This window comes from Haemaphysalis longicornis, unplaced genomic scaffold (assembly GCF_048455015.1).
Source record: "Haemaphysalis longicornis isolate Haplotype H1 unplaced genomic scaffold, Haemaphysalis longicornis Haplotype H1 scaffold_10, whole genome shotgun sequence".
Lineage (NCBI taxonomy): Eukaryota > Metazoa > Arthropoda > Arachnida > Ixodida > Ixodidae > Haemaphysalis > Haemaphysalis longicornis.
The window spans coordinates 8,624,774-8,644,870 of record NW_027526204.1 but is presented as its reverse complement, the minus strand read 5'-3'; the positions used below and the strand labels follow the sequence as shown (position 1 = coordinate 8,644,870).

The 20,097-nt window shown below is 45.6% G+C and overlaps 2 protein-coding genes across 4 annotated transcripts in view; one reads left to right on the top strand and one right to left on the bottom strand.

Annotated features, from left to right (window-relative positions):
• Positions 1 to 3,289, bottom strand: part of LOC144158162 (uncharacterized) — a 31,720-nt gene extending 28,431 nt beyond the window's left edge. Inside the window, exon 1 of one of the 3 annotated variants that reach the window (XM_077688838.1) lies at positions 3,140 to 3,289. The gene's annotated coding sequence lies outside the window, so the exon portion shown is untranslated. Of the gene's footprint in view, positions 1 to 2,820 lie in introns of all 3 variants that reach the window. The other 2 variants (XM_077688839.1, XM_077688837.1) reach the window with 2 other exon arrangements.
• A 2,172-nt stretch (positions 3,290 to 5,461) lies between these two features.
• The window catches only part of LOC144158164 (uncharacterized), a 52,084-nt gene continuing 37,448 nt past the window's right edge, over positions 5,462 to 20,097 (top strand). The window contains exons 1-3 of the mRNA XM_077688841.1: positions 5,462 to 5,480; positions 6,232 to 6,422; positions 8,581 to 8,707. Of these exons, the coding sequence (XP_077544967.1) occupies positions 6,302 to 6,422; positions 8,581 to 8,707 (248 nt within the window). The 5' untranslated portion in view covers positions 5,462 to 5,480; positions 6,232 to 6,301. The remainder of the gene's footprint in view (positions 5,481 to 6,231; positions 6,423 to 8,580; positions 8,708 to 20,097) is intronic.

Here is a 20,097-nt window from a genome sequence, read left to right as displayed (position 1 = left end):
CACCAAATCACACCACACCACAGGCAAGTGACAATGAGACCACAAACACTTTCCGTACATGTCTATTAAAAGGACCGACAACCAACTTTTGCAGTGTCTCTACAGCAAATGAAACTTAAAATACCTGAACCGAAACGGTTTCTGATAAGCTTGAAAGCGGCATTTTTAGATCTACCAGCCGCCAAAAAGAATGCTGGCATCCACAACTATGAGCCATGCAGCCACATATTTTACACTGATGTGAGAAGTAAAGAGGTGTTTATTTACTTGTACCAAGCTAAAACTTATAAAATGTAACCTTTGCTGTTCCTTCAATCCTTCAAGGCATTTTTGAATCATGCGTTGAAACCAACTGAACTGTTTGTATACGTACCGTAGTGCTACGTTTAGATATGGTGCCACCTTTCGGAAAGGTATGTGCCAAATTAAAATTATTTCCACAAATTCATTCAGAAATTCCTTGAGGCTACCTCACTGTATGATGCACTGGCTTTCGTATGAGCTATAGGTGATGCACTCCAAATAAATTGGTTGTTTGTCCCTTTAAGCATCATTATCCTACTCACCATAGACTCAATGAACGAATTCAAAATCTTCTGCAGTGCTTTCCAGCGTGTGGCATCAGCGCTTCGTGAACAGTAAGACAGGGACAAAGCTAACGAGGAGACGAAACACACGCTAGAACATCAACTCAGTTTATGCCACAGAAAGTAATTATGAAAATGCAGCGAAAATGAACAAAAGAGTATTGCAAACGTCACACCTGCTCGTATTACAAGTCACACCCCAGCACTGGCCCATACCACATAGCGTAAATTAAACAGACATGAGTACAGAATTCACCCCAACGATTTTCTTCGCGGACAGCGTCAAGGACGGTGCTGATGCACCTTACAGGATGTGTGTCTGGGAGCAATTTGGAGTGAAACTTGTGGACCTGCAGCAGTGATCAGCCAGGTGGCCAGCCCCCATATGCACGTTCACAGCTGCATGGTGCTCTCTGAGCCTCACACCGAAGCAGCTGCTTGTTTTGTTTGTTTTTGCTGCGTTTTTATGATTGCCCTTTGCACATGTATCATGTATAGATATAGGTGTTTTCCGTGTTTCTGTGGCATAAACTGAGTTGAAGTTTTAGTGTACGTTTCGCCTCTTCTATAGCGTTCTCCCCGTCTTAATGTTCGCTAGTACGATGAATTCCCTACTTCACAAGTCGCTAGTTTGTTCTGAAGCAAGCTGTTAAATGCTTCAGGTCAACTGGACTGGAATGCATGTTTTTGGGGCGGGATAACATGACAGCTCAATAAAAGTAGTAATTCGTATGGAGCGACTTCGTTGCAAAGAGGGTTTGCAGCATGTCAATTGAACTTCATTGTTTGGAATGTCACATCACAGTTTGCGGCCCACAGTTTTCGTAGAGAAAGTATTCTACTACACCCTCCCCCCCCCCCCCCCCGAAAAAGGGTGTTTTTCCAATTGCAAAAGTGATAAAGCCGTAGTATCGACACCTAGGCAAAGCAAACAGCGATTTAATAAAAATGCACACGAAAATAAGTCAAACCCCAGTGGCCTACAGCAGCCATCGGTGTGGTGTCACCGCTGCAGCTCTCCCGTCTCTGCAATGTCCACGCTTATTCAGAAATTCCTTGAAGTTACCTTCCAAACTGGTGCCATTTACTTGGAAAGGAGCATCTTGTGTTGACTCAACTGGCAGCCCTGTAGCTCCAATCAAGAATGGAACCTATTCCCGCAGCCTAACACTGTTGATGTAGATGTAATCAATGTGAGCACCAGTTTCCTTTTCTGCGGGTCTGCACATTTGGCATAGGAGCTCGTTCTTAGATGTTCTCCTTGTAACACAGCATAGCATGGGGGTGGAAAGGACCGCAAATTCCTGGGTTGACCCAAATTGTGTGTTTATCGCTTGCACCCTCGCAAACCACAGCACAACCGCAGGCAGACATCCATCTAGAAGTTAAGCAGCACATTTCCGATTGTTTTTAGCGATGTCCAAACAGAACTTGTAGCGGAAAACAGCGACGCTTCATCCCCCATCATCCTGTGTAACATCTGGCGCTGTCTCAGTCGAGAGTGCAGGTTAAGCTGTGTTCAGTTCGATGTGCCTGAAAAGGTTTACGGAACCACTCCGCGCGTTCCGCGTAGCCGGCATCATTCACAGGGTCATGAACGAGCCCACCGTATTTACTCTAACAGTGTCGGAGTTAACAGCAACTGCTCATTGACGGTCCGGTTATCCCCCCCCCCCCGAGCCATTGTTGTGTTGCGTGTGTGTGCGTGAGACATTTGCTTCGGCATCACCTGCCCTGGGTGGCAGGCCAGCAGACGCACTAGTGTACGGGCCTTTCTGTCTAGCCTTGCGTGCCACCCAGGGCCAAGTTTTCCGCAAATAAAGGTTATTATTATGCGCTCCAAGAACATGCTCTAGGCCCCTGGCTAATAGGCTGAAGGGGCTCATTCAGGGGTATTAAGGTAGGGCTGGCAGGGGGATTTGCAGTGATAATGGCTTTTTGCTAACTTCAAGGCTTTTGAGGCTTGCCGCTTATTTACAGCACACTCAAGGGCTTCCCAACATCACGAAAACAGCGCGGGTCATTCATAATTTCCCATTCGCTAAGCATTTTGCGTATTCTAATAAAATTAGCAAGGCGGCATGGTTATGATATTGCTGGCGTGGCCTTCGCGGTGGTATTGGCTGACACTCGCGACCGCCGAGCTATATTTCAGCTTCGAAACGCCAGCAGCTTCAAAACGCCAGCAGGAACGCCAGCAGCTTTGATGAGACGATGGGTCGAGCGACATTACCTGAAATCGGTTATCTACGGAAGTTGGAGGCGCAACCACTCCTCCACTACGGCTGAGACCGGCGGCCGAGGGATGTCACAACACTCCACTGCGCATCAGACTAAAAGCAACTGCGGCCGAAAGGTCGACGCCGGTGGGTGAAGGGGACATAGACAACGAGGCAGGAGACACGACAGGCGAAGGCACACGTTCTCAGAGGCTGCTCCGAGGACAACAGCGTTGTCTTTGAAGGAGCTCACGTAATCTTCGTTTTCACACGCACACAAAACACTACTCTGGACGCGTATCGGCACTAGTACGAGCTGATTTTTCGACCTACACCTTCGCGCGCAGACGGCTTTGACGCACTCTTGATCGCCAGCATGTAAATTGTCAACCAAGAGATGCAAGGCAGAACGATGGAACACGACGGAGAAACGCTACGTGGACCATTAACCCGAGTATAGTGAGGACGCCAGCAGTATAGCTGCAAATCCTATTGACAAAGAAATTACGCCTGAGGACGCTAGGTACGCACAATTTTTTTCATGGCCATGCTGATGCGCTGTTGGAAATTCACCTGAGGGTAATCAAAACTGAACAAAACGGAGTTTTAGGTTCAAAAATGGCTGAAAACTCTGATAATTAAATTTACCTGACATACGTAAACGTATTAGGGACGCCAAAGTTTAAGCTATCATCCTGAAGTTATTTTAGTTTGTTTATATATTTTTAACCTCAACAAATTCGACATGTCTTCGTGTCGTCTGCTAAGCGAATCCTGTCTGTATGGTCCCTATCTTTCTAGGGATCATAGTGTCTGCTTGCCAAAAGCCCGTAAGCCGTTAACATCGAGCAACAGCATCGAGCTTCACCGATGAAATCGGATGCGTTATGCGTGGCACGCTTTCCTGTGTTGACTAGGGAGTTTGATGTATCCTCTGGGCTGGGCTTGCTGCATGAGCCAGTTGCCGTTTCTCTATGCCGAAGCTAGCCAATAAGTAAAAAAAAAAATCTCAAGTCATAGTTTGAACTGTTTATCCGCTTCAATTTTCATGAAATTTGAGCGAATGTTATATGCAGGCGACAACTCTGATTTATACGTCGCAGGCCGTCGATATAAGGCTCAGTTAAAAAAAACCGTCAAACGGAATTCGCGCTTCACCTAAATTAGAGTGAACTACAATCTACCTAAATTGAGCCATAGAATTTTTTTATTTATGGCCGTATACTTTCTCACTAGTAATACTGAGAAGGCAATGCCTTCTGCCAAACGCGTGGTACAAGACGCTGCCAAAAACCACGCGCAAGGCACGGCGCAAGGCTTCCTCCATGGCGCAAGGTACAAAACGCGTCTTCATGACGTCACGTGTGGGAGCAGTCATTGCGAGGGGGACGTGTTTTCTGCCACACTTGTGGCACAAGACGCTGCCTGCGAACAATTCAGAACTTCCTCTATGGTATTCCGTTGTTCGTTCTGTGGTTATTCTGCTCTGCATCCTGTTGCTGTGTGCGCCGTTTTTATGCTTGCGGTGGTGTGTGCGTGAAAGTCGTCTGCGTTGGAACGTGCAGTCAACAAAAATGCCTGACAGCGCGCGGACTACCATTGTGTGCGTGTTTGCCAAGACGGCCGAGGATCTCGTGAGCTACAGCGAAAACATCTCCGCGTGCCCCACAGCAGCTGCCTTCACTCATTGTGCTTCGCTCCTGCCTTGCGGTCTGTCCCGAGCTCGTTCATGTTCGTATATCGGAGCAGTTCGGCTGGCTGGCTTTGTCAACTGCACGGAACGTGTTCTCTCGGGGACGGCCACTCTTCGGCCGCCGACGCCTTCAGCCGTGTTTTAAGTAGAGTGGAATGACATGTATCAGTAGCATTCCGCAGGCGCATGTTGAGGTGTGATGACGCCTATTCTGTTTCAGGCGCCGAATGCAAATGGAGATTAGTGGTCAAAAAATATTGGGCCAGTTTTTCAGCAGAAGGGGCTCCAGTAAACTTTACATGATAATCACTTCGACACTGCAGCATTTTTAATCGTTTCAGCAACAAAACAAAGCACGTTGGACTAAGCACTGTGAGAAACCCGGAACAGAACATGTGTGTATAGCACGCAGAGCCATCGCCTCCTGTATTTTTATACAGGAGGCGATGGCAGAGCGATAGCGTGACAGCTTCCTGCAATCCTGGCCATCACAAAAGGGGCGGGAGAAATGCACGCGTGGTTCGTAGTCCTTTGGCTGTTTTGGATAATAAGGGAACGACACTTCTTAGCCATCCATTTCCAGAGGGCATGCCTGATGCCATTATCTGGCAGAAGTGAGACTAGCAGCAAGTCCAGGGCAGGATGTCTTGGTGTTCGTGTGTCTAAATGGCTGCTGGCTGAATGACTGGCTGCTGTGTTTTCCACTTCCAGAATTCACACGCTGACAGCAAACATACCACAGGCAACACCAATGTTTGAGGGCTGCGCAGTGGCAATGCCCGCGGATGCAGCCTTGCGGCGGGGTGTAACCTGCAGCCAAAAGACACAAGCCGCCGTTCCTACCAATGCCATAGGTACCTGCCTTATTTGATGTGACTGCTAGTGTTTGTGCATTGGAAACTGCATTTTTTTTGTCAGGTACACAGTGCGCCCTCACGTTCCTCATCAGCACAAGCTCCCAAACAGAAGTGGAATTTCCAGGTTAGAGTTCAGGTTTCTTGTTCTTGTATGAGCATTTAGTATGTATGTCGAAAAAACAAATTTGTGTCATTTTTTTTTTCACCCTTTATTCTGGCTTAGTTCACCGTGAAGCCAGGATTTTCTTTCCTGTCCAAAGTACAAATTGCACCAAGCATACTGCTGATAGCAGATGCCAATCCTGCTCGAAATGTGCAAAAGTGCACCAAACGAGAATTCTTGCACAATTCTCATGAACACCTTGAGCAAAAGTGCTTCAAATGAACTGCCGTGGCTTTAGAGGGTGTCATTTTATGCCACCATCACAACCTTGAAATGGCTGTGGAGGCAATGAGGAAGTGTAGATGCTACTGGAGGACATCTAGCATGTAGCGGCATGTAGAGCTACTAGGTAGCGTTTAAACCTCTATGGGCATGCGCGTGGCTTCAATTGGCTTTGGTGCTGTTGCCTCAGCTGCCTTCACTGATGGCTGTAAACGACTGTTTAATACTGTTCTGTGCGCGTCCGCCAAATTTGATGTGGTATGATGTCATTGAGAAAATTTTCATTTATTTAAAATTTGCAGTCAAGTTCTGCTTTGGTGTCTTTGTTGGGCGAACGCCAGAGCACACCACAAACAGCGTCGATTTTCGCGCTAAAACTGGCAAGGGCTCCTTCGAGGTATGATCCAATTCAGGAAAAGAACAAATAATTGTCGCACAAAAGTCAAAATGAAATATCCTGATCACCTAAGGACCGCCGCTAACATTTCAGTTGCGGTCCAAAACCCTGGTTGTGCCCAAGGCGTGCAAAACTGCAGTTTCAGACTGGCATTGTGGACTGCATGGAAGTTGCGGACTGCCAGCCCGCAACTGCCAGTCCAGCACTGACAGTTGCGGACTGGCAGACCGAGCAGTTGTGGACTGGCACTGGTTTTCACTGGCTAAACCTGGGTCTTCCTGTCAGTAAGTTCATTTCTTTTGCCGAGCTTTCTTGCGACAGGTTTTTTTTTTGTCAGTATGAGGCTGCCTAATGTGAATTGTATACAAAAACACTACGCAGCAGTGAGGTATGGTCAGTCAGGAGTGCCATTTCCTTTTAGGCTTGCAGGCAGCCTGCTCTGTGGATTGAAACTCACAGAACGTTTTGTTTTGGCATACTTTCTTGACTGTTCTTGTAGTGTTGCCTTATCGCGGGCACGGAAACCTCATGCACAAAGCATTTGCGATGCCGTCAGCTTTGCGCGCTCAAGGCTCTGATTTTGCCTCTTCACTGGCTTCAAACTGTGATGAGGCACTTGCATGCACATCGGTCAGCATTTGCGGGGTATTTTTGAATATGTATGTATATTATAATGTTGCAGATACCATTGCGCGTGCCGGAGGGCACAGAGTAGGGGTGGCTTCAGAGGGGCTGGAACCCGTAGAAAAAGTAAAGGGGACCACAACATGAAAAACCGGCTAAAAATCAATAAAAAAAATCTCTGCAATCACTGGTGGGGCAATGCAGGCGATTGTGTTGCAAATTTTTGCCTTAATTGGACAATAAGCCGACTCAGTTCCACTATCACATCCTCCCCTCGCGAACCCAGAAATTTCGCAGGGGGCCGCGGCCTCCTCGGCCCCACCTTGCAAACACCAGTGGCAGTCAGGTATCTGAGAATTCTGTATACGCAAAATTTCTTGCAGATTGTGTTGTCACTGTAACAGCAGAGCCTTTAAGCTTTTAGATCTCGCGTCGAGCGTTACCAGAAAACTCAGCCCATCCGAGCGCATGGCAGCGTGCACCTCGTGAGGGGCGCCATCGTGGTCCAGGCTTGTGTGTGGGCAGGAGCTCGCAAAAAAATACCAAGTAAAATACTGAGCGAGCATTAGCCTGGGCCTCCTGAGAGCCTGGTGTCAACCTTTGAGAATATGTTTGGGGCGTTATCTTTTGCGTGCTGTTCTTGTCAGTTCACTTGCATTTGCATATGAAGTGGGAAGCACAAACTCTGAGTTCACACTACAGACACGGAGTTTACAAGGCCGTTACCACAGGTTTTAGTGTCTGCTACGACCCAGGCATGTTAGTCATGGACAACTCTCAGCGGCAAGTTCGGAAATCCATGTGAGGTGCAAGAGAGGGGCTGCTTTTTCTCCAGCGTTGCACCATTAGTGCAAGCTGCGTCAATTTTTTTTATAATGTGGTTCTAATTTTGCATTTGCTACGTTATTTTAAATATTTGAATACGTCATGCCCGGAACCCTTTAAAAAAATAATATAACTTTTTTTGAAGTAGCTGCTCGATTGAAATTTTGTTTCGCATGTTAGAGTTAATCTGTTTCATTCCTTTACGATATTTTCGGTATATTTATAATGTTTTTGTCTGTTCCTTTGATCTTAAACATTGTGTTTCTGTAATATATTGCAACGTATAACGTCGAATAATGTTATGTTTCTGCTCACTGGTCACCTTTCTTGGTTAGCATGTCCCCCCCTTGCCTTCTACACCATACACCATTCTACACCAAAAACAAACATATGTTCACAATATTAACCGGGTCTCTGAAAGGCTCCAAGGCTGATTTGCAGCCCTACTTGGGTTTGTTTACAACTTATACTCCAAGGCCATAGGGTGAAAATACTGAAATACCCAACAGCACACATTTCTCGGAATTTTTTAGCGGGAGGTGTTTTGGTGCGCATTTGTTGCAGCACTTCAACATCCTCAAAAAGTTTTAATAGTTGCTCCAAACTGTGCCGTAAAGGTGCTCCAATTTACTCCAAAGTAACATTTTTCGGGCTCCAAAAATTGCTCCAAATTGTTGTTCATGAGTGGCATCACTGCTGATAGCATGTGGTCTGAGAAACAATCTGCGTGAAATTGGAAGGCAGTATTTTCACTGCCAACTTCTACAAGGCCAGCACTGGATTCCAGGCAACTGATTCGGGATTAAAAAAAAAGATTGAGGCAAAACATGTCATAGCTTTCACGTTCAAGCCAAGACTGCTTGGGACATGTAACTATATTCGCTCATTTAGATGATTCGTATAACCCTGCTTCCAAGCATTGAAATAAGTAGCATTTCTGACGATTGTACAACAGTCATTGCTTTTAGCTGCACTGACCATTCATTTTTTCAGTTCAGGATCTAGACAACACTCGAGATGGTGCATCGCAGAATTTCCCTGCTTCAGGAGGTGGTGCTGACATGGCGGCTGGGGCTGGTCCTCACATCTGCCTCTGCTCCCAGTATTCTGACAACACAGGGTGGGTTGCAATGCTTCAGTGTTGTTGCTTGTAGAACGTATGCACTGTGCAGAGCCCAGACTAAAAACATGAGTTTGATTTGAGAAGTGTGACCTGTCTGAAGCAGCAAATCTAGAGGGCTATGCTCTTGTCTAAATGAAAATAGAACCAGCTTGCGGAAATTTCGGTCCAATAAATAAAGGCTTACTTTATGTGGTTGTCAATATTATTACGGCCAGGATTTTACACAGAAAAATTGACACAATGCTTTGTGCATCGAAGCTTTGTGATCTGCATCTAAGCACAGTGAGTATTAAGGTGATGATTTGGGCTCGTTAGTTTACATTCATGAATGTCTAAAACTGGTAACAAATTAACAAACTGCACGACTCAAAAGTGAAAATTTATTCCACCAGAAAGAAGAGAAGCCATGAGAAAAATAAAAATCATGCACCCCTTTATCAAATGACGACGACGATTGAACGCGAAGCTTTCTCATGATGGATTCTTTGGTTGTCATCTAAGTTTTCCAAACCGCTTCGACTTTTCCAAAATGGAGCAATCGGATAGACGCCGGCTGACGCGAGGGACCCAGGCTTGATTCAGGCCACTAGAAGCATTTTTTTGCTTTCACTTTGGGGTTCTCGTGTTACAGATGCCATCAATGAGAACGCTAAAACATCGCTTTAACACCAAATAGAAATTCTGAAGCCATACGAGTAAAGCGCTAACCACATGGAGCGATTTTTCCAGCGACGCGACTAGGATCCGCAGTCGCTCGCCAAGGCAACCACATGACAGCGACTGCTCGAGCGACTGAGGATGGCGATTTCAATGTTGCCGCACACACGCGCTTGGTACGCTGGTTGTTTACAAACATTTTTTTGTTCATTTGTCATAAAAAGCATGACTAAAAAGTATTACGCCTTTCTACCTTGCTTTTTGCACTTCATTGCATCTTTAAAACTAGTTTGGGTTAGCGATAGCGCACGCTTTTCCTTCTGCGCCTCGTCTCTCGGCTCCAACATGAACGCCGTGAAGAATTCGCTTTCTTGACGTCGTTTTTCCCACACGGGTCTAACCCAGTGTGTGCGGGAGCCTTCTTGCTCCTGCTTCAGCGTGTACACAAGCTTTGCCACGCGAAGCTTTCTTTTCCGCTGCACCGCTGCGGAAAATCCGCTGCTCCGCTGCGTGGATTTGCAAAGTCTTCCCCCCGTTCTCTTCCAAAACCGGAGGTTGCGTGCTTACGTAGGGGCTCTCCTATCGGCTAGTCGCTGAGGCCACTTCCGGGAGGCGAGCGACTGTTTCTGGCGACCCAGAACCGAGCGATTCGATGAGCGACTTGGTCCGCGGCGAAAAGTAGTTCGTCGCTAGTCGCGTCGCGCCCCAAGTCGCTCGCTAAATCGCTCCATGTGGTTGGGGCTTAAAAGACAACATGGGGCAAAGGCTGAAGTCAATCATTGGCACATGCAACAAATGTCCAAATCGAAGTCACTTAGCAGAGATATGTCGGGGGGCACAGGCGAAAAAGTCTTTTAACAGCTTAACAAAAGGCCTGTGCCCTGTATACAGCCCTAGCGGTGGTGTGGGATCAGATGTGTACAATAAGTGGGGGAAATACATGTATCCCAAAGTTAAGTAAGCAACGAAGCGAACAAAGTACAACATCAAGATAATAATGTCACGTACAAAAGCCCAGGAAAACCAAGGCAACAGATATGCATAGAAATAAAGAAAAACTACACAGTTAAATCAGAGATGAATTTAGTACATAAAAATTGAATTGAAGCTTTGTCGGTTCGTGTATGTACCATTTGCAATTGTCTGTACACCGTGTTTACCGGACTTACCTCACTAAATGCTAACCTAATAAATGTTCACCTGACTTGTGAATGCAGGGACTTCTTTTAAAAATGAATTTTATTTTTAATGCTATATTGGACATGTAAGTAACAAGAAATTATAGAATGACTGCACAGGAAGTAGCTTAATGACCTGGAAAATTGGTTTAGTATGTGCATCATAAGAGGCGGGGCATTTACGAGAGCTCTAATGGTCTTTTCTGAATGGGTGTGAATTTTTTTTATATTTGTCTTTGCATAGTGCCCCATACAAGAAAACTAGCGTAATGTGGGCACAAAAAGGGAATTTGAAATCAAAATTCTACATTTTATGGTACGACACTATGCAAGCAGGTAATACACCAACAGTATGTGCAAGCCTACGACACATCTTCAACATGCAAATTGCATGAAATGTATTCATGAAAAATTACACCTTCATTTTTTACCCTTTAACTAGTTTTATATTACTTGTACCAAGAGTTAGAGATAAAGAGAGGTCATTGTTTTATTGTTGAGATGAAGCAGGACTGCCTTGGTCTTAGGCAGGTTTATCTTAGAAAATTAGCTAAATTAATTCAATAATGGTAGTGCATTGTTTGCCTTTGTTTGAGGTCTTGTTTGTGTTCTAAAAAAATAAGAACTGATGTCAGGGAACATAACAAATCAGCAACTTTCATCAATATATGTAACATCATTGACATTGATATCAAATAACAGTGGTCCAAGAATTCTTCATTCTGGTATACCACACCATAGTGAAACAAACTCCTATTTGTGATTATTTATTCACACTTGTTGGTTAATCATTAAAATAGCAGTTTAAGAGCTGGAGAAATTGCCCACAAACACCAGAGCATTCCAGTTCTTTGGCGAGGGTTTTATGGTGTATTCCATCACGCAGCCAAGGACCACACAGGTTTTTTCAAAGAACAAATTTATTGAGGCGAACTTGGGTGCTGCTAAGAACTAAAAAAATAGATAAGTGGCAAGAGATCAGTCAACAAAGTGATGTGCACAGGCAAGTGTTGCTGAATAAAATGCTGCTGCATCAAACCTGTGAGCAGTTATCTTTCTGCGTTATGCTTTCTTGAACCATCATATTAGACTGAGAACGTTTGCGATCAAAAAAGAAAGTTATAGTCTAGTGACGACTGGGTCAAAAACTCTCCCTATCGAATAGCCTGTGTGTCCTATAAAAGAAAGAAAACGGAACTGTTTCTGTGCTTGGCAAACAAGACAGCTGGGTTCAGCAGATGCTCGCAACAAAATACATAAGTCAACAAAGCCGAAGGTGTGGTTCATGCCATTACCCCCGAGAGTGGATTGACCCGATGCTAAAAAAAATGTTAGTCCAGACAACAAAAAGTTTGTTACCACTTGTAGTAACGCTTGAAGCGAACCGCATGGATAAATTTGGGCCGCGTGCAGCTTCATGACGACCTTGTAGATAAGTTGGCAAACATGTCGAATTGTGTACATTCTGAGATACTGTTGGAGGAGTTTCTCATTGAGTTCGTGCTGTCGAATGGGACCCCAAACCCACCCAGGGTCACCTTGGTGATATACTAGGTGTCTGGCATTCGAGCTGCTGGTCAGTTAAATGCACTCGAGCAAGCTGGTGGACCTCCGGCGCACTTTGCAGGTACCCTTGTACGTCGCTGTTGACGTCGTCGTCTTCTATATCCGGCAGCAAGGCGTTGGGCATCGTAGTCAGCTGCCTTCTGTAGACAAGCTCGGAGTCATCTGCAGGGTTTCCTGGACAGCTGTGTTGCACACAAACTTGACGTGTGGGACACGTTCTTTCCACATCTTATGTTCAACCTCAATGTACATAGGCAGCATAACTGCAATTGTCTTACTTAGGCATTTGGTCAGTCCATTCGTGTGGATGTGGTACGCCGTGTGGTTCTTCAGGGACTTGTGTGGCTTTAGCATAGCAGTCCTCACATGAGCTTTGCAGTGAAGGCCATTTCACAGTCCGTGATTAAGTCTTCTGAGGGCTCCATGTTGCAGCTCAACCTACTTTGAAGAAGGTAACCGAGCCTTGAAGAGGCATACACACGGAGAGCGCAGGGCAACACATGCGCTACCTCTTGAGCAGTTTCCTAGGGAAGAGCGGCGGTCTTTCTATAGGGTCTCGTGTAGACTGTGTCTACAACAATCCACTCTTCGTGGCTTGTGATGTAGGGAAAGTGCCCAGGAGGTCCATCACGATTTGTTGTAAGGGCTTTGTGGTACGATGATGGGTTGGAGAAGTGGGGCAGTTCTTGTTGGCGGCATTTTTTATTGCTGGCAGTTACCGTAGCTCTGGATGCAATGGTGATATCAGATTTCAGACGGGGCCTTTAGTATTATACTCTGATTTTTTCAAGTGTATGAGCTGTGCCCAGGGCCCGGAAGATGGGTCATCATGGCATACTTCCAAAATTTCATCTTGGCGGTCTGCAGGAATGACAAGAAGATGCTTTGTCCTTGTTCGGTTTGTGGTGTAATTCAAACGTCAAATTACGAAAACACTGGAGATCAAAGATTATTCTAGGCTAGTGATGTCAGGGCCAAACACTCTCCCTATCAAAATAAGAACGCCCGCGCGGCATTTAAAAGAAAGGAAAAGCTAAATGCACTTTGCTTAAAACACAGCACAACCAGGCGCTGCCGGATGGTAAAAACAAAACAGAATTATACAAATGGAATACATGGTTCGCGGCAATATAAGTTAAATATGGGAGCTCAAAGAACTGAGCCTTGCGGCACGCTGATGTGTTAGATTTTGCACTTAATACATTACCTGTTAATTTGCTACATAGCTTCGGATTAACTTAAAGGAGCCGTGAAGAGAAAATGCAAGTTGGTTTTATTCGAAAGATTTCGAGTTTTATAGTGCCCCCAGCCCTTGTCCGGATACAAACGGTGCTTTATTCACTGAGAAATTAAACAATTTAGGTTAAAATTTTGATTATCCCGCTCAATCGTGCGTTTTCGTGGCCCCAAGTGACATCACGGGAACCGACTGCTCTGCAGCCTAGAGTACCTTCATTCACGCATCCGCCGTACAGGGTAGAGACACGTAACGCTGGCGCCGCCATGTTCGGTTGCTCGCTCGCCGCCGAAGCAAGTCATTGTGTCAAAACCGCGCTAAAATTATCGCCGCAACGCGGTTTACTGAAGAAGTTTGAATCATATTGTCTGTTTCGCGTTGCTAGGTCTCGTGGGAAACGAAAAGAATAACGCGTTGAGCCCGTTGGCCCAATTGCGGCGGCACGGGACCGTTCAAAGGTTGTCTCCACCCTGTACAGCGGTGTTGGTTTGTTCTCGCGTTTCTTTACGTTCCGTAACCTAGATGGCGCCACCATACCGTGGCAAGCGTTTGGTTTGTTTTTGCCCGCATTTAAACCTGGCTTGTTTTTGTTCTGGGAGAAAATATTCGTTCCCTGAAACAGTGCTCGCTCGACAAATGGGGTCACGTAAGACACCGTTGCTTGCGTCAATCGGCCAGTGTCGTCTGAGACAACCCCAAGCCCCGTAGTGCTGTGCAGCTAAACCAAAGCATGCTGTGCGCAGTACGAACAGCAGAACGCATCAGTACTTCTGTGTTTACATGTGCTTTCGTAACTTCCACTGTTTGTCCCATCATTCTTATTGCTTTGTAAAGAATGTGCCCTAAATTTAAGCGCAAATCGCTCGTTCGTCTCGTTTGTAAGCTCTACCTAATTTGCGTCTGCTTCTGCCAGCCTCCGCCAATCGCAGAGCTTAGCCCATGTGACATCACAGGTTCTGTTGCGGGAAATGAGCTGGTGGGTCGCATGACCATTCCCGTTTTTCCTAATTATGTAGCTTATTTGAGCGAAGTTTACGTTAAAAGTGGTGTCAGTATGATTCTAACGACACAATCTTTTGAATGAACCAAACTTGTGTTTTCTCTTCATGGCTCCTTTAAAAGCAGGTCCTTCAGCCATACAAAGGAAATGTCCTAGATAAGGTAAAATTGATAGAGTCAAATGCTTTTTATATCAATAATAGCAGATCCAACATATTTCTTTGTCAATTTCAAGTTTGAATTCATTTGTTACAGTGATGGGGCAAGGTTTCTGGAAATAAATTTTGTATAATATAAAGCTGCTGTTCAGTTAGCTTTTTCACCACTTCACTAAAACACAGTAAGATTGAGATTGGTTAGTAGTTGCCTAGTTTTTGTTTCACCTTTCTTAAATATAGGCCTGATTTTACTGCTTTTCAGTTCCTGAGGAAAGTCCCCAGTTTGAAAGATAAGGTTGGCAATGACCGGAACTGACCGTCATTGGGACTGATAGTTACGAGATAATAGCCGCCCATACTTCATTAGGGGTTATTGGGAAGACAAAACAATAGTGACACGTGTCGCAGGTTATGCGTGGGCAGCATGCAGACAGCAATTGATTGATGCAAGGAACTGAAAGCATTGGCTATGTAAAAAAAAAACTGCGGTAGTTCCTGGGTGAAATTGCAAGACATGGTAGCAAGTGATAGTTAATTGTTAGCGTGGACTAGTGGCGACAACAAGGGCTCTCTCACTGCGAATTATAAAGATCCTCTTGGTTACCTTCTATGCTTTCAATATGCTGTCGCCAGTGCACAGGAGCCACCAGTTCCCATTTTTAGTGAGTGCCTTTGTGAATAGCCTTTTTTCCCTAGTGATATGTTCATTAACATACCGTATTTTCCGGTCTATAAGTCGCACGTTTGTATAAGTCGCACCTTCCTCAAAATGAGTTTTCCAGGAAAAAAAAATGTATATTAGTTGCACCGGTGTACAAGACGCACTTGTTAATTAGATAAACGTGTAGTGAATCGTATCGTTAGAAAGTGCGGCGAAAGTACATAATGGCGGCGGCCGCCGCCTATGAACGCGTCCCCCCGCAAGGACGACTAGACACGTGCATATACCGTCTAAAATCTAGACAGAACTAACTTCTCAAAAATGGTTTATTGATACTCACAGATGGCATGTACCTACAAACGGCGTTTAGACAAAACCGTTGAAGTCTTCTTCCTCCGACTCGCTAATATAATTCAGCAACTTCAAGTGGGAGTTCCGCCAGCACATTGCTGTCGTCCTCCGACTCACTGATGTCTTCTCCGCCAACATCGTCACCACTCGCGGACCGGATCACTCCGGCCTTTATGAACCCAGCTACAACTGTTTTTGTAGAAATGGAGTCCCAAGAGTTGGAGACCCATTTGGCCACCTCTCCAAACGTTGCGCGTCTCTTGCGTCCTGTCGTACGACAGGTGTCATGGCTGACTAAAGTGACGCAAACGGATGCGGCCCGAAAATCGAAACTTATCAGCAAGCTGTCATTTTAAAAATTAGCAGCGCGTTTACCTCCTTCAGAGTAACTCTGTAATAATTTATAAGTTGCATTTTGTTTTTGCAACTTAGTTTGTTGTTACTTTGAATTTATCTGGACTATCGTTAGTGCGCATGGCAGAAAGTGATGCGCGGTTGTCACAGGCCATTATTATTGCTTTTGATTTTTGACTAGAAAAAGCTGCAAATTATTTGGTTCACACTGATGGATAAGACACACCAATGAAAATATCAGAAAAAACCGTGACTTATACACTGGAAAATACAGGGGTTGAGTCATTTGTCCTGTGTTTAAGTCAGGTTTTGCCAGCTTTAGAAAAAAAGCCTGCTTTCTTCGCGTGATAGCAAAACGTAGTGATAATGTATTTTGTGTCTGAGGATGAAGGCATGCAACGAACAGTGTCAAAGTTGCTCTTTTCTGTGGGGCAGTCAATTTTGTTCATGATTTCTTGAATTATCTTAATCATCGGTTTGGGCGAGTTGGCTCATATTGTCTGCAAATTTCAGCATGAACCAAAAAAACATGGAGGGTAAAAAGGAAGCATGGACACCATGCTGTGCTGTGAACTGAATTTACTAATAATAAAGTGCACATATATACATGAACAAGCAGTGTTTTGTAAAGGCTATTCAACAATGGACCATATTCACAAGATCAATCAGGTGATTGAAAAATGTGCAGAGTATACTCAACCCCTATAGATTAGATTATGAGTCCCTTCATAGATTATAAGAAAGCATTGACCCTGTCGAAACCTCAGCAGTCATTAAGGCATTGCGGGTACAGGGTGTAGACGAGCATTACGTAAGAATATTAGAGGATATATACAATGGGCCCGCAGTTACCACCATCCTCCGTAAGGAGAGCAGTAAAATACCTATAAGGAAAGGTGTCAGACAAGGAGACACAATCTCTCCAATGTTATTCACATTATGTTTAAAAGAGTTATTCAGAACATTGGATTGGGAACAGGTTTAGTGGAGTTAATATAAAAGGGTTAACGGAGAATACCTCACTAACCTCAGATTTGATGATGTTGCCTTGCTAAGTAACTCGGGGGACAAATTTCAAACCATGCTTATCGCACTGGACAAGCAGAGTAGAACCGTGGGCCTTAAAATTAAAATGCAAAAAACTAAAGTAATCCTCAATAACCCTGGGAGAGCACAGCAGTTTGAGATCAATGGCGAGGCAGTGGAAGTGGTAAGCGAATATATCTACTTAAGCCAAGTGGTGACCCCGGATCCCAACCATGAGGCAGAGATAATTAGAAGGATAAGAATGGGGTGTAGTGCATTCGGCAGACGTTCTTAGATAATGAATGGCAGCTTACCAGTGTCCCTGAAGATGTTTATGACAGCTGCATCTTGCCGGTACTCACTAACGGAGCAGGAACTTGGAGGCTCACTAAGAGGGTTCAATTTAAATTGAGGACAACTCAGCGGGCAATGGAACGGAAGATGATAGGTGTAACATTAAGGGACTGGAAGAGAGCGGAGTGGGTGAGAAAGAAAACGTGTGTTAAGGACATACTAGTAGAAATTAAGAAGAAATTGACATGGGCAGGGCATGTCCATGAAGGCAAGATAACCGTTGGTCATTAAGGGCGACAGAGTGGGATCCATGGAGAAGGCAAGTGTGGCAGAGGTGGCAGAAAGTTAGATGGGCAGATGAGATGAAGAAGTTTGCGGGGATAAATTGCGTGCAGTTTGCACAGGACCGGGATAATTGGAGATCCACCTACAGGTGCACTTTGTGTGTTAAGGTGTTGGTAGTGGCGACACCGTGGACCCCGAGCCCATGTGGGTTGGACCCACCCATGCCCCAGCTGTGCGTGGCTTAGCTGTGTCCAAGGAAAAGGGCATCCTGGTGGCTGAGTTGACGCTGACGTTGTTTTGGATTTTTACGGCCCCTCAGCTGCAACAACACGTAACTTCGGCCCCTGCTTCTTGCAGACGGCACTCCAGGACTGACCCTGGAGAAATCAGCTAGTTGCCTTTTCCTATCCTTCCTCTCCCTCCTTTTTCTATTTTGTAATCTTTCCATTCCTGTCCTGTCACCTATTACTTTCCGGTGCTCTTCCCTTTCCCCTCAGGTGGCAAAGGTTAACCCTGTGGTTATAATCAGCCTTGATTAGACGTCATGGGGTTATAGTAGCGCTGTGCGGTTAGCATGAAAAAATCACATTTCCTTGTTTGGCTCCGTGGTGGGTGACCAGCACCACTGCCGAACACTTTACTTCTCATGGAAAAGAAGGAAAATCTAGACCCTGATCACCCTCCTAAACGAGTGTGCACTGAAGTTAATGCCTTGCATAGGTCGAGCAACCCCAGCAATCGTTCACCCACTCACATGACCTTCCCGAAGTTTCTGGTGATGCAATCTGGTGACCCTCAGAAACCCTTGAGGAAAGTGTTGCCATTTGCCGTAGCCAGAGATCTGAGCACACTACTTGGACCGAAATACAGCGTTAAAAAGCTGCTGATCGGGGATCTCCTTGTGGAGGTTCAAGCGAAATTCGAATCAGATGCCCTGCTGTCAATGAAAAAGCTAGCAGCATGCAAGATTCACATAACTGCCCACCGCACCTTAAATACTAGGTTGGGGGTAGTGTCAGACGAAGACCTGATTGATGTGTCTGAAGATGAGATCCTGAAGAGCTTTAAAGAAGAACAGATGTATGTTATTCCAGTGCGAATAAAGATTCGCAGGAAAGATGAGGAAATTGCCAGGAAACACTTGGTTCTAACCTTAAACTCCAACACCTTACCCGACAACGTACACCTAGGCTACTGAATCTACGAGTCAGACCGTATGTACCAAACCCCAGGTGCTGCTTCCGCTGCCAGAGGTATGGGCACACACAGCAGTCATGCCGTGGAAAGCCGACCTGTGCACTACAGGTTAGCGCTGAACATGGAAATGATGCCTGTGATGAAGAAGATCTGAAATGTGTGAATTGCAGCGGTCAACACCCGCATTCTCCAGGAAGTGCCCACGCTTCAGACAGCAGAAAGACCTGCTAGCCATTAAGGTAAAAGAGAATGTATCATTCCAGGAGGCCAAACGATGCCTGGCCTTCGCTCAGATAGGATCATTTGCTGAGGTAGCCCGTCACTGGACGGGACTGCCTCAATTCCCGACACTGGCGCTGTCCACTCAGAGGAACTTCACAGAGTCGCGGCCCCCTAAACAAGTCAGACTTAGCCAAGCTCCCGGCCTCTTAAAAGGGCACGAGATGGATTTCAAAGTGGTTTTGTTTGTGTCAGAAATCTACTCTCTAGTTCTTGTAGAGGCAAGTCCAAAAATGGTAAGCATATTCGCTTGCGCTAACAAAAGTTATTACCCCGACAAAACAGAACTATTCGTTGGCTCGGCGGCTTGCGATGATGTAGAAGTCCGACCTCGTCTGAACAAAGCACTCATTTCATGGTTGGCCGCCGGAATTCGCTTTTATGTCCGCGATTTTAACGGCGGCGGTTCTCACTTACAGTGTCGTCGTTACCATGGTTACTTCAGCAAGTGGGTTGCATTTGAGACGACGCTTTTTTTTTCAAGCTATCTTCACAGCTCTTATGGACTTTGAGCAGGAGATACTGATTCTGGGAGTCGACTTTGCGAGCGCTTCCCAGTTAGCTTTCGAGTGCTTACAGATTTTGAGCAGATGGATTGCGGGAGCCGACCTTGCATGCGCGAGAGTTACCGTGAATGGTAACTGCGCCGGCAAACTGTACTCTCGCGTCTTGATTAGATTACAGAAAATGCATTGCCCTGGCAGAATCTCGTTTTTAGCCCCGCGCATGGTACGAGACTGGTGAAATATTCTGGTAATCTTAGTTGATGTTTTTTATTACGTTATTCATGGTAAATGATGCTCAGGAGTTCGACAAGTGACAATTCTTTTCAGATGGGCAAGCAAAATCTCCGCCCCTACTTAAGGGTAGGGGCGCTTCAAATGGTTCCATGCTTCAAATGGTTCAGATGTGTTTATGAACACGCAAAGCTCTTTTGCACTTTTCCCCGCACGGGGCACCTTGAGCAATCTTGGTGACGGTACTGGCGATACCGCGGACCCCGAGCCCCCAAACATACGCTGGATCCAACCGTGGCAATGTGTTTATAGGTGGAGGGTTAGAAACCACGAACGGTGGCCGTCGGAGCCCAGGTCAAGCTCCGGCGGATGGGCTCCCTGTCTGTCTACCAGGGAGGGAGCTCCAGG